Source organism: Euprymna scolopes, chromosome 5, assembly GCF_053919585.1.
Source record: "Euprymna scolopes isolate OS-2025 chromosome 5, ASM5391958v1, whole genome shotgun sequence".
Taxonomy (NCBI): domain Eukaryota; kingdom Metazoa; phylum Mollusca; class Cephalopoda; order Sepiida; family Sepiolidae; genus Euprymna; species Euprymna scolopes.
Window position 1 is genome coordinate 26,125,294 of NC_136486.1, and position 13,759 is coordinate 26,139,052.

At 29.8% G+C, this 13,759-nt stretch overlaps 1 protein-coding gene across 1 annotated transcript in view; it reads left to right on the forward strand.

The window, feature by feature from the left end:
- LOC145276746 (cilia- and flagella-associated protein 161-like) overlaps window positions 1-13,759 on the forward strand; it is a 174,255-nt gene that overhangs the window by 27,041 nt on the left and 133,455 nt on the right. The window contains exons 2-3 of the mRNA XM_080127977.1: window positions 4,191-4,280; window positions 11,433-11,665. Of these exons, the coding sequence (XP_079984103.1) occupies window positions 4,191-4,280; window positions 11,433-11,665 (323 nt within the window). The remainder of the gene's footprint in view (window positions 1-4,190; window positions 4,281-11,432; window positions 11,666-13,759) is intronic.

The window sequence follows — 13,759 nt, forward strand, 5'->3', positions numbered from 1 at the left end:
ATTTTGTCATCACATCTGTTTCACAGACCCTTGATAATACAATTTCTTGCTTTTATTTGCTAAGTGTCTGTGACAAGGGACAGTTTTAGTAGAGTTGAACGACTTTGGATAGCAAAGGATCACGGATTTGTATTCGTTCCTCTTTATGATTCTTATCTCATCAATTGTATGAACTGAATTTGTTTAATACAAGATGCTTCGGATGTGTAAATACATTCAAAGGTGGAGTATTGCTGCCACATCTTGGAAAGCTTTGTTGCATAAACAGAGTTCAAAATCGCTTTAATCATTCTGGCCTCTACCGCATTGCAAACAGCCTTATATATAAGACTAACAAGTCATAAAATACGCATAACTATTATATTTTATTTTATACAGAAAATAAGATATGTGTATGCAAGTATTATGTTTTGTTTTTTTTTCTAAATTGTTCACTTCTTGTAAGTAAAACAACAACAAAAAAAAATAATCGAGCTGAGATCAAAACCAAAACTTAAAGATAGTGAGTCAAGTACGATAACCATTAAACCAGCTTGACACGTTTCCAAAATGTTTTCAAACCTTCTTATTCTTAACATAAAGAAACTGTCATGTTCCACGACTGCACGCATGCACATTCGTGAAACAGTTGAAAAACAGATAAAAATCTGATGACTCCCCCTTACAAATTTTTCAATTTTGACCTCTTAGCAGCCTTTTTTTTTTCTGGATGAAAACTGATTAAAAGTTTCCATATGTCTGATTATCCTATATACTAAATTGCAAGTCTATAGATCAAAACTTCGTTGAGTATATAGGTTGAGAAGTGTCCTCACACACATACACATTCTCACTTTTATAGATAGACAGATAAGTATATACTTATTTGCAATGCTTCAAACAAACTACTATACTGTTTTCTTTTCATTGGTTAATTGTTAAGTGTTGAGATATTATGTTGAACAAAGATGGCAGCGTAGTTTAGATAAGATCCTGAGTGTAATTGGCAGTAACCAAGATGGCGGCCAAGAATCAAATGCGGTCCGTGACGTAGTTAATGGCGAACTGATTGAATCCAAAATTCGACAATTTTTATAGTAACTTTGAAAGATTTCATTAGTTGGTTTAGCACAGCCAGTGGTTATAAAAACGATTGGCGAATTCATTGGTCTCCTACCCGCCACCAGATGTCAAAAACAGTTTGCATTAATACATCCTTATTTTCTCTTAATCGCTAATTAAAGTGAGTGCAGACATTTTCCTTAAGCAGCTTGGTTGATAGTGTGGGACCTATCTGATTGGAGACTCATTTTTGGATCTTGTTTAAAAGCAAGAGACTAGTGGTAGATGCATCAGCCCAAATGTGATAACAATACTCCATACACGGGCAAATAATATAGGATACTCTCTGGTGTGAGTAATTTTTAGCACGGTAGAGGGGACCCACCTATCAATTATTATACTAAATAGAGTTAATCAACGCTTGTTTCACTACAGTTTTTTTTTTTTTATACATATTATGTTGACCAAAAATTTTGTTCATAATTTGTATGTTATCTTTCTGGCCTAATTGAGATCGTTTTATATTCCTATTCTTCAACTCCCATATTTGGTGTAATAAGCCTTTGAGTTAGGAAGTTCTTACATTTTTACTCGTACTTCAAACTTTGAGATAGAAGATTAAGCAGAGCACTACTGACATCTTATGCTTTTTTTTACTACAAAAATAGAAAAAATAAGCCAAGCATACAGGGTCCCCTTCCATAAGTGAAAAATTTACTTTCATGTTTGTGCAAAATTTTTAAAAAAAATCCAAGGCTTGGTTATTGAGAAAAGTGCAAACAAACAAACGGATGAATGATTTGGGGCAATTCTACCCCTATAATGGACCCTAGGGTGAGGGCAACCAGAGTTATCCCAGAAAATCCGTTCTGCCAAAAATTTACTTTCACCATTTTTTTTTTTTTTTTTTACAAGGAAGTCACCACTTATCAAGGCTGGAGGCTACTCGGGGATAAAGATGGAGTACTGCTGCCATATCTGGGCAAGAGCTGCTAAAAACAGCCTATCCTGCCTTGACAGAGTACAAAATAGACTTCGTAGCCTAGTGGGAGATGCCCTTTTCTCTTACCTGCAATCTCTCTCCCACAGAAGAGACATTGCAAGCCTGTCGTTGTTTTATCGTTATTTCCATGGGAAGTGCTCGTCTGAGCTCCAATCTCTGGTCCCCCTTGCCAATTTTTCACAAAAAACACTCGTATAGCTGAAACCACTGTCAATAATTTTCCCCCTCTTTATCTGTGAACGGATGAACAGGAGTGATTTCAGAGCACCAAAAAGTTATGCCATGCTACAGAATGGAGTGTATTAGAAATGGTTTACTCGAGTTTGAAGAGGAAATTTTTCAGTGAGAGATACTCTTTATTCTTGCTAGCCAAAGATGATCGAAAGTGACTAAGTTAAAGCTGTAGTTAAACAAGATTGTCGTTTGACAACCAGACAAATCACAGACATTTTCAAGATTTCCAATTCAGATGTGGAATTGCATCAACTCGGTTGTAATATCTGCTTAAAAAAATTTTTTTTGACCAATGCAATGCTTTACACAAAATGTATGTTACAAATACTTCAGTTTTGGGATTGAGTTACGTTTGTAAAAGTTCTGTTTTAATTATTCTGATTGTAACGTTACATACGTTTACACACATAGACCTAACACATTGTAGCAGAGTACGCCACAAGAAACATAGAACAAAAAATAACTCAAGTCTTTTTCTTTTGTTTTTGTAACAACAACAATTATTTCCTTATTCTCCCACCATGCATAACTTCTCGTTATGGTTGTGACGTCACCCACTAACTTCAATTCGGAAAACAACTTCCAAATAACAAGTAATCAACTTCAAATTGAGAATTAATAATATAAAGCAAATAAATTTAATATTTATTCTTTTATTTTTACTTCAAAGGGATACAAAATAATATAAACGTTCCAAAGAAATTTATTTGAAATTAAATATCATCTGTTGCTTCTACATCTTCTTTTGTAGAGGTTTATCCAATTGGAAATTGATTGTTCCATTTAGAAATGGATTATTTCTCGTTTTGAGGTTGTTTTCCAATTTGAAATTGATTAAACCATTTTGAAGTTGATTGATCCATTTTGAAGTAGATTAATCCATTTTGAAGTTGACTATTTCTCATTTTGATTTTGAAGTTGTTTTTCAATTTGAAATTGATTAAACCATTTTGAAGTTGATTAATTTTTTCACTTGAAAATAAGTTCATTTGAAGTTGATTATTATCATTTTGAACTTGAAATGGTATGATGTGACTTAGGGAAATTCCACGGTTGCTTTCTTCATTTGTAGAAAAATTCATATATAACTTTTTGAACGGCTTGATTCTGTTGTTGGCATTGTTTTTCCCAATTCTTTTGTAAAATGGGTACTTATAGGAAGTATGGGATGAAGGTTACCAACATCCATAAGTAAAAATACTTATTAGTTCTCATATTCTATGTGCAATATTTCTGACAAAGGGTGAAGAATTTTTGATGTCTGAGTTGGAATCTATTGACCTATCAATTATCATTGGCTAATTTTTTACATTAAAGTAGTATTCTTTTTTTTCTTAGCTTCTTACATCAAGTGGCTTCATGCCTTGTCTAACTTTGTCCTCGTATGGATACAAGTAAATAAGGACTCTATATAATGTTTTGCAAACATTTTAAAGGGACAAAAAGTAAAATTATTGAAACCTCCAGAGCACTACTGAACTGAAACCACCTTTTATAGGGCCTTCATCATACTTGGGGCCACCAAGATCGATGAGTGGGGTGTAATATTTATGTTTTATTTTTATTTCGCTGAAATACAAAACAAAAAAGCGTAGTATCTGTTCTGACAACACACTTTATCTTTTGTCTTTGGACAGTGAAAGAAGAATCCTTCTAGATTGAGTCAATTTTAATTTTTGTTCCTATCTAGAGGGCTCCTTTTTGGTGGACTGGATTTTCTCCACATTAAAATCGACCTTATATCTAACTCTGTCCTTGTGGAGAGGCAAGTAAATATGAACAAAAAACATGTCGATTTTTTTTTTTTTTTTTTTTTTGCTTCTGTTTGATTTCTTTCTTTTTTTTTTGTTTTTTTTTTGGGGGGGTGGTGTTTATGTTCAAACATTACTGACTATTTTTGTTCCGCTTTCAGAGCAACGTGAAAGATTTTTTGCTGAAAAAAGAAAATGGCCAGCTTCTTATGCAAAAGAGACCCATTGTTAATGAGAATATTTTGAAAAGGGTAAGCAAAGAATTCCATTTTGACACTCATTCAGTATAAGGACCGTATTATCGTCAAAATCGTCTGGGTGGTTTACAAAAAAACGCCGGAAGTTGCTGAAACGGCGGTGAAACGCTGTGTGTGCGCCTTCAAAAAATCATAAAACATTTGTTTGCTATGATTAGTTTATTATAAAAAAATCCAAATATTTATCTCGATTTGAAAAAAATTTTAAAATCATTAAATTTAACGGTTAGAAAGACCAGACGAGTGTAAAATTGCTTTTAATAAATATTCTTATTTATTAAAAATAAAATTGAAAATTTTTTTCTTTCAAATTTTTCAAAAATTCATCTTCATTTTTTCCTTTGTCTTTTTCTTCCTCTGATATGCCACGATGGTGCTAAGTCCTAGGATGGCTTGAGGTGTGAAGTTAAGTCGAGAATGAAGAGGAAGAAAAAGAAAAAGAAGAAAAAACAAAAGAATAAATTGTCCAATTTCCTGAAGATTAATATTTTACTGTTCGAAAATTTGAAAGAAAAATATCAATTTTATTTTTAATAAATAGCAATATTTGGTACTTGTTTAGTTTAATCAAGACATTAAAAATTGAAAATATTGAAAAAAAAAATATATTATAGGTACGCGTTATCGAATTAAGTTCTCATAAAAAAATTAATTTGATCAAGTAGTTTTTTGGGGAGTTTTTTTACAGAAAAAAAATCAAATTTTAATGAGATTGATCATATCCCGGCTATCTTGCCTATTTCGCAGACGACGAGGAGGGGGAGGGCGCCAAAGGAGATAACTCCATCACCGCTTGAAGTTTGTCAAAATTTGACGAGATTATTTTGAAACATGGGCAGAAAAAATACCAAGATAAATGTTTTAGTTGCTGTCATTTATTTTACAGAGTTTTTCTGTCCTTTTTTAATCCCCTTTTTATTTTGTCCGTCGTTAATAACTTTTTCATTTAAAGGCACCCTCTCTTCGTCCGCAAAATAGGCAAGGTGGTTGTGAAACGATCGATCTCATTAAAATTTGACTTTCCTCAGTAAAAAGAAAATGATCAAATTAAGTGAAAAATTGTTTTATGAAAACTTAATTCCATAATGGGTATGCACAATATATATATATTTTTTCTCCATATTTTCATGTTTTAATGTCTTGATTAAACTAAACAAATACCCAATATTTATGGAAAAAAACAATATAGCACTTGCCTGGTCTTTCTAACCATTAAACCTTAAATTATTATCGAGTGTTTCAAACAGTAAATTCTTTTTATCAAAAAAAAAAAAAAAAATTGTTCATTATCCGTTGTTTGTTATTCAAAAAATATCATTTGTTTGTTATTCAAAAAATATCATTTGTTTGTTATTCAAAAAATATTTGTTTGTTATCCAAAAAATATAATTTGTTTGTTATTCAAAAAATATCATTTGTTTGTTATTCAAAAAATATTTGTTTGTTATCCAAAAAATATAATTTGTTTGTTATTCAAAAATATAATTTGTTTGTTATTCAAAAAATATTTGTTTGTTATCCAAAAAATATAATTTGTTTGTTATTCAAAAAATATAATTTGTTTGTTATTCAAAAAATATCATTTGTTTGTTATTCAAAAAATATAATTTGTTTGTTATTAAAAAAATATCATTTGTTTGTTATCCAAAAAATATCATTTGTTTGTTATTCAAAAAATATCATTTGTTTGTTATTCAAAAAATATCATTTGTCTGTTATTCAAAAAATATCATTTGTTTGTTATCCAAAAAATATCATTTGTTTGTTATTCAAAAAATATAATTTGTTTGTTATCCAAAAAATATCATTTGTTTGTTATTCAAAAAATAAAATTGGTTTGTCATCCAAAAAATATCATTTGTTTGTTATCCAAAAAATATAATTTGTTTGTCATCCAAAAAATATAATTTGTTTGTTATTCACAAAATATCATTTGTTTGTTATCCAAAAAATATCATTTGTTTGTTATTCAAAAAATATAATTTGTTTGTTATTCAAAAAATATCATTTGTTTGTTATTCAAAAATTATAATTTGTTTGTTATTAAAAAAATATAATTTTTTTGTTATTCAAAAAATATCATTTGTTTGTTATTCAAAAAATATAATTTGTTTGTTATTCAAAAAATATCATGTGTTTTTTATTCAAAAAATATAATTTGTTTGTTATTCAAAAAATATAATTTGTTTGTTATTCAAAAAATATCATTTGTTTGTTATTCAAAAAATATCATTTGTTTGTTATTCAAAAAATATAATTTTTTTGTTATTCAAAAAATATCATTTGTTTGTTATTAAAAAAATATAATTTGTTTGTTATTCAAAAAGTATCATTTGTCTGTTATTCAAAAAATATCATTTGTTTGTTATTCAAAAAATATAATTTGTTTGTTATTCAAAAAATATCATTTGTTTGTTATTCAAAAAATATAATTTGTTTGTTATTCAAAAAATATCATTTGTCTGTTATTCAAAAATATCATTTGTTTGTTATTCAAAAATATAATTTGTTTGTTATTCAAAAAATATCATTTGTTTGTTATTCAAAAAATATCATTTGTCTGTTATTCAAAAAATATCATTTGTTTGTTATTCAAAAAATATAATTTGTTTGTTATTCAAAAAATATCATTTGTTTGTTATTCAAAAAATATAATTTGTTTGTTATTCAAAAAATATTTGTTTGTTATTCAAAAAATATAATTTGTTTGTTATTCAAAAATTATAATTTGTTTGTGATTCAAAAAATATCATTTGTCTGTTATCCAAAAAATATAATTTGTTTGTTATCCAAAAAATATAATTTGTTTGTTATTCAAAAAATATCATTTGTTTGTTATTCAAAAAATATCATTTGTTTGTTATCCAAAAAATATCTTTTGTTTGTTATTCAAAAAATAAAATTTGTTTGTCATCCAAAAAATATCATTTGTTTGTTATTCAAAAAATAAAATTTGTTTGTCATCCAAAAAATATAATTTGTTTGTTATCCAAAAAATATAATTTGTTTGTCATCCAAAAAATATAATTTGTTTGTTATTCAAAAAATATCATTTGTTTGTTATTCAAAAAATATAATTTGTTTGTTATTCAAAAAATATAATTTGTTTGTTATTCAAAAAATATAATTTGTTTGTTATTCAAAAAATATCATTTGTTTGTTATTCAAAAAATATCATTTGTTTGTTATTCAAAAAATATCATTTGTTTGTTATTCAAAAAATATAATTTGTTTGTTATTCAAAAAATATCATTTGTTTGTTATTCAAAAAATATAATTTTTTTGTTATTCAAAAAATATCATTTGTTTGTTATTCAAAAAATATAATTTGTTTGTTATTCAAAAAATATCATTTGTTTGTTATTCAAAAAATATTTGTTTGTTATTAAAAAAATATAATTTGTTTGTTATTCAAAAAATATAATTTGTTTGTTATTCAAAAAATATCATTTGTCTGTTATTCAAAAAATATCATTTGTTTGTTATTCAAAAAATATCATTTGTTTGTTATTCAAAAAATATCATTTGTTTGTTATTCAAAAAATATAATTTGTCTGTTATTCAAAAAATATCATTTGTTTGTTATTCAAAAAATATAATTTGTTTGTTATTCAAAAAATATCATTTGTTTGTTATTCAAAAAATATAATTTGTTTGTTATTCAAAAAATATTTGTTTGTTATTCAAAAAATATAATTTGTTTGTTATTCAAAAATTATAATTTGTTTGTGATTCAAAAAATATCATTTGTCTGTTATCCAAAAAATATAATTTGTTTGTTATTCAAAAAATATAATTTGTTTGTTATTCAAAAAATATCATTTGTTTGTTATTCAAAAAATATCATTTGTTTGTTATCCAAAAAATATCTTTTGTTTGTTATTCAAAAAATAAAATTTGTTTGTCATCCAAAAAATATCATTTGTTTGTTATTTAAAAAAATAAAATTTGTTTGTCATCCAAAAAATATAATTTGTTTGTTATCCAAAAAATATAATTTGTTTGTCATCCAAAAAATATAATTTGTTTGTTATTCAAAAAATATCATTTGTTTGTTATTCAAAAAATATCATTTGTTTGTTATTCAAAAAATATAATTTGTTTGTTATTCAAAAAATATAATTTGTTTGTTATTCAAAAAATATCATTTGTTTGTTATTCAAAAAATATAATTTGTTTGTTATTCAAAAAATATCATTTGTTTGTTATTCAAAAAATATCATTTGTTTGTTATTCAAAAAATATCATTTGTTTGTTATTCAAAAAATATAATTTGTTTGTTATTCAAAAAATATCATTTGTTTGTTATTCAAAAAATATAATTTGTTTGTTATTCAAAAAATATCATTTGTTTGTTATTCAAAAAATATCATTTGTTTGTTATTAAAAAAATATAATTTGTTTGTTATTCAAAAAATATAATTTGTTTGTTATTCAAAAAATATCATTTGTCTGTTATTCAAAAAATATCATTTGTTTGTTATTCAAAAAATATCATTTGTTTGTTATTCAAAAAATATCATTTGTTTGTTATTCAAAAAATATAATTTGTCTGTTATTCAAAAAATATCATTTGTTTGTTATTCAAAAAATATAATTTGTTTGTTATTCAAAAAATATAATTTGTTTGTTATTCAAAAATTATAATTTGTTTGTGATTCAAAAAATATCATTTGTTTGTTATCCAAAAAATATAATTTGTTTGTTATTCAAAAACATCAGTTATTTGTTATCAAAAAAAATAAATTTTTATTCATGAAACTTACTTTACAATATTTTTTTTTGTTTTTCTTGATGTGAATTTCAATTTTCTAAAAGTTTCATAAAAATTGTCCAATAATTTTTTTTTTTTACAAAGGTGTCACTGCTTGTAAAGGCCACTCGAGGATAAAGGCTAATGAGTGCATGGTAGTCATAGGGACAATAGCATAGTAATTGTTAATAATGGAAATTTGTTAAAATTTGATTATTTAAGGGGACGGTTCAACAACAACTTGTTTACATTGGACTTAGAGAGGACCATATTGTAGTGAGCTGGAAAGCAGGCCAGTGGAACAGAGTTCTACAGGCAGGCAATTCTAAGAAAGAAGCTTTGTTTATATAATCTGCTTTTAGATTTAATCACAGATGAAAGTTTGGCAAGTGGGTGAGGGGGACATAGATTATTCAAAAATATTGTTTTTATTTTTTAATAATTTTCATTGAATTAGCTTCCTACTGACAGAAATAATATATTTCTCATTGAAAAATTGGCCAGTGTTTGTGCAAAAAAAAATAAAATCACAAAAATTTTATTTAGCATTTTCTGTAAACCATCCAGACAACTCCTTATGCACTCATGCTTTCTACCAATCCAAGTTATGACAACAGAACCATTGCCAGCACTCTCGAAATGTAAATCCGGATGGTACAATGCTTGAGGATACAGCTCAACACATTGGATGAATCACGATTATGGTCTTTGGTGTCGTTTCAAGTGAGGGCCACATAATGTCACCTCACATTTTCAAAGTTGGCTTGAAAATCAACAGCAAAGTGTACCTGGATGTGTTGAAAACTGTGGTGATCCCCTGGTGCAATCAGGTGGCCACTGACAGACCCTGGGTGTGGCAACAGGACTTGGTGTTGGCCCACAAGTCCAAAGAGACCCAGGCTTGGCTTCAGAAAGAGTGCTACAAATTTGTACCCTCTTTCTCTGCCCGCCCCCCTTCTCCCCCAACCTGAATCCGCTGGACTACTTCGTTTGGTTGTTTGTCGAGAACATCACCAACATGACCTCCCACAACACCAAAGCCAGCCTGATCGCCACCATCTGTTGAGTATTTGCTGAGATCCCACTGGTGCTGGAAAAAGCCAGTTCCAGACCTGTATCGGCGATGATTGAGGTTGAGGCAGTTACATTGAATCGATGACAGCTCTACTACAAAATCAAGTTACCTGAATTGATTTTTTCAATAAAAGTTTTAAAATAAAGCTGTAGTGTTGTTTTTATTAGGACGACAATTTTATCGTTCTACCTTGTACAAGTATAAGGATGACTGAATTGTGCAAGTATTGTGCTAACCTTAAGATGGTTCTGAAGTATGTCGCTGGATCAATTGATGTTCACTGTAGACAACAAAAGTAGCTTCAGTACTTTGAGGGGAAATGACCAACAAAGCTATCTCCTTCTTGAGAAGAGTTCTCTAAAGTACTGAATTACTTTTCTTTAACTAAACAGATTTTCAGCTGAGAGGGTATGGAATTGTTCCAGGTTACTCTAGGCTTCCTCTACCTTGCTAGAAAAATACTCACACTAGAGAGCATCCTAAATCTTTACAAAGCCACAATTCGCTCATGCATGGAGTATTGTTGACACATCTTGGCTGGAGCATCTACCACTAGTACCTCACTCTTAGACAGGATCCAAAAAACAGTCTAAAATCTAATAGATTCCACATTATCAGCCAAGCTCCAACCTCTGTCCCATCGCCACAATGTTACATCCCTGTGTCTGTTTTACAAGTACTTTAATGGAATGTACTCTGATGAACTCATAGCACTTGTGCTCCCTCGACATACATACTTAAGTGCTCGCCTTAGCTCCAATCTATGAGCTCCCCCTTTGCCAAACTTTCAGGAAAAACACTTGTCTAGCTGAAACCATTATCAATAATTTTCCCCACACTTTATCTGTGCCTAAATCTAAACGTGGATTCCATGAACAAAGCTTTTTTTCTTAGAACTGTACACCTATAGAACTCTCTTTCACTTGTCTGCTTTCCAGCTAACTACAATATGGTCATCTTCAAGTTCAACATAAACAAGTTCTTGATGAGCCGTCCCCTTAAGTAATCCAATTTACCAAATTTCCACTACTAACGATAGCTATGATATTGTCGCATTGACTAGTGTACACTCATTAACCCTTATCCTCGAGTGGCCTCTGGGCTTTGAAAAGTTGTGACTCCTTTGTAAAAAAATAAATAAAAATAAAAATAATCCGATAACCAGCCTGATCTTCACTGAATAGGTGCCTAGATCTATTATTAATTTTATTACTCTGAGCAATGTCGAGTAGGCTTGCTAGTTTCTACTAAAAGCAAACTATTCTTTCTTTTTTTTTTTCTTTTTATAACTTTTATTTTATTTTTCTTCTTTTTATAGGTTGATTTGACAGTGGTGAATGATGGCCTGATTCACTTTGGGGATATAATTCAACTGACGTGTCCTGGAGAAGAAGTTTCCAAAATTATCGGAAGGAGTCGTCAATGTTCTACCTTGGCCGCTCACTGCAGTCTTGACTTAATGTGTCAGAATGCTAAACTGACTGAACCTTGCACTGTGACTGGTTCTCATGATTTAACTCCCAATGTCAGAACCAGTTTTATTGTCACCAGGTAAGGTTAAATATTTTTACCGTTATACCATTTCCGGAGAGCGTATGTTTATGTGTGAATTTCATAAGCATCTGCCAGAAAGGACTTGGCCTGCCTTGATAGAGTTCAAAATAGACTTCGTAGCCTCGTAGGAGATGTCCTTTTCTCTTCCTTGCAACCTCTATCTCACAGAAGAGATGTTGCGAGTTTGTCTCTGATGTATCGTTATTTTCATGGAAAGTGTTTGACTGAGCTTCAATCTATGGTCCCCCCTCGCCAAACTTTCACAAGAAACACTCGTCTAGCTGTAAACACTATCAATAATTCCCCCCACTCTTTATCTGTGCCTAAACCTAAACGTAGAGTCCATGAACAAAGCTTTTTTCTTAGAACTGCACGCCTGTGGAATTGTCTTCCGTTTTCCTGCTTTCCGGCTGACTACAATATGGTTGTCTTCAAGTTCAACATAAATAAGTTCTTGATGAGCCGTTCCATATAAGTTATCAACTTTACCAAATTTTCATTACCTATAATGTCCAATTTCTACTGTACACTCTTTAACCCTTATCCTTGAGTGGCCTCTTGGCCTTGATAATGTGGTGATGCCTATGTAAAAAAAAAAAAAAAAAAAACCTCTGAGGCACGGTATATTTTAAATACGTTTACTGATCATCGACACAGATAAAATTACAAAGGAATAAAAAAAAAAATATTGTTTGTTTTACCCGTTACTACCCCTCCCCCCACAAAAAATTAAAGGAACCAGTATTTTATTTGATTTTCTATTTTTGAGTGATTATCAAGACTTCAAAGATGTGACCCTATCATGTTGACACTTCTTGTTTTTCGCACTGAATAAACACTTTAAAATAAGTTAAAACACAACAAACTTATCCAGCTAGGTAGAAGAGTAAATTATAAATGACAGTAAAAAAGAGGATGCTTTGAATCCCTCCCCCCCCCCAACATAAGATGCTAAATAAAAATGACCCCCACTTAAAAAAACTCTTTCCTTGCACGGACGGAACTTTCCTAATGGTGAATTCACCCCTTCTCCAAGAAAAAAAAAGTTTGTGAAAAACAGCACAACAAATCGAAAACAAGTCTGCCTAAAGAATGGACAAGACGACAGTCATCTTGTTTTCACAATTCGAAAGCTTGTAAAACTGATTAATATTTGAAATGGAATAAAAAGCATTTAAAACTACTTAAAGACAGGAAACAATGATGCAGATAGGTTGCAAAGTAGCTTTTATTGGCTGTGGTAATATTTGTTTGTTGTATATTTAATTTATATATTTGATTTTGGACCACTTTTTCGAATCTCTGTGGATTGTAAAACAAACCTAAAAAATTGTTTCAGAAACATCTATGTATATAAAGGGCAAAAGTGGTACACATGTTTTTGTATGTCCAGCAAAGGCTGGTGAAGGGGGGTGCGCTCGGGGGGAGGTACTTTAGAACTTTTTATATACTCCCTAGATTAGAATATCTCCGATTTACAAAAGGAGGTCGTCTCTATCTTTTATTTGAGCGACTTTCACAAAATTTGTGCTATTTCTTCCTCTCCTCTTCCTCTTCTATTTTTTTTATTTTTTCACATTCTTTTTCTCCTTCACTTTTGCCTTATACCAATTTTTTTCCCCTACACACACACACACCTACAAACACACAGGCAACGCGGGCACCCCCGCTAGTCTATATATATAAAAGGCAAAATATGTGTGTATGTTTGTGTGTTTGTATGTCTTGCAAAAACTTTTGACAGAGGTAATGGTACCTCACTAAACCAGTATAGTTTTAAACCTCGACCCTTCAGACAACAAATATCGAAAAATTGCCCCAAAACACTAATTCCTTTACCCTCAACTGGCCAGTTTCCTACAGGGAGGGGTCTTTTTTTTTGCATTGTCATTTTTTGCAAGTCATTGTATCGTCGTATTGGTTTGATTGACTTTTCTTAATTTCAACGTTGCGAACTTCCGGTCGGTTGATGGAGCATTGGTAACATGTCAGATTTTCTTACATTTTCTTTTCCGCCTTCGCGTCACGGGTTCGGGCCTACCTGCATACCACCACTTTTTTTTTTTTGTTGTTTTTAACACCTCTCTCCAT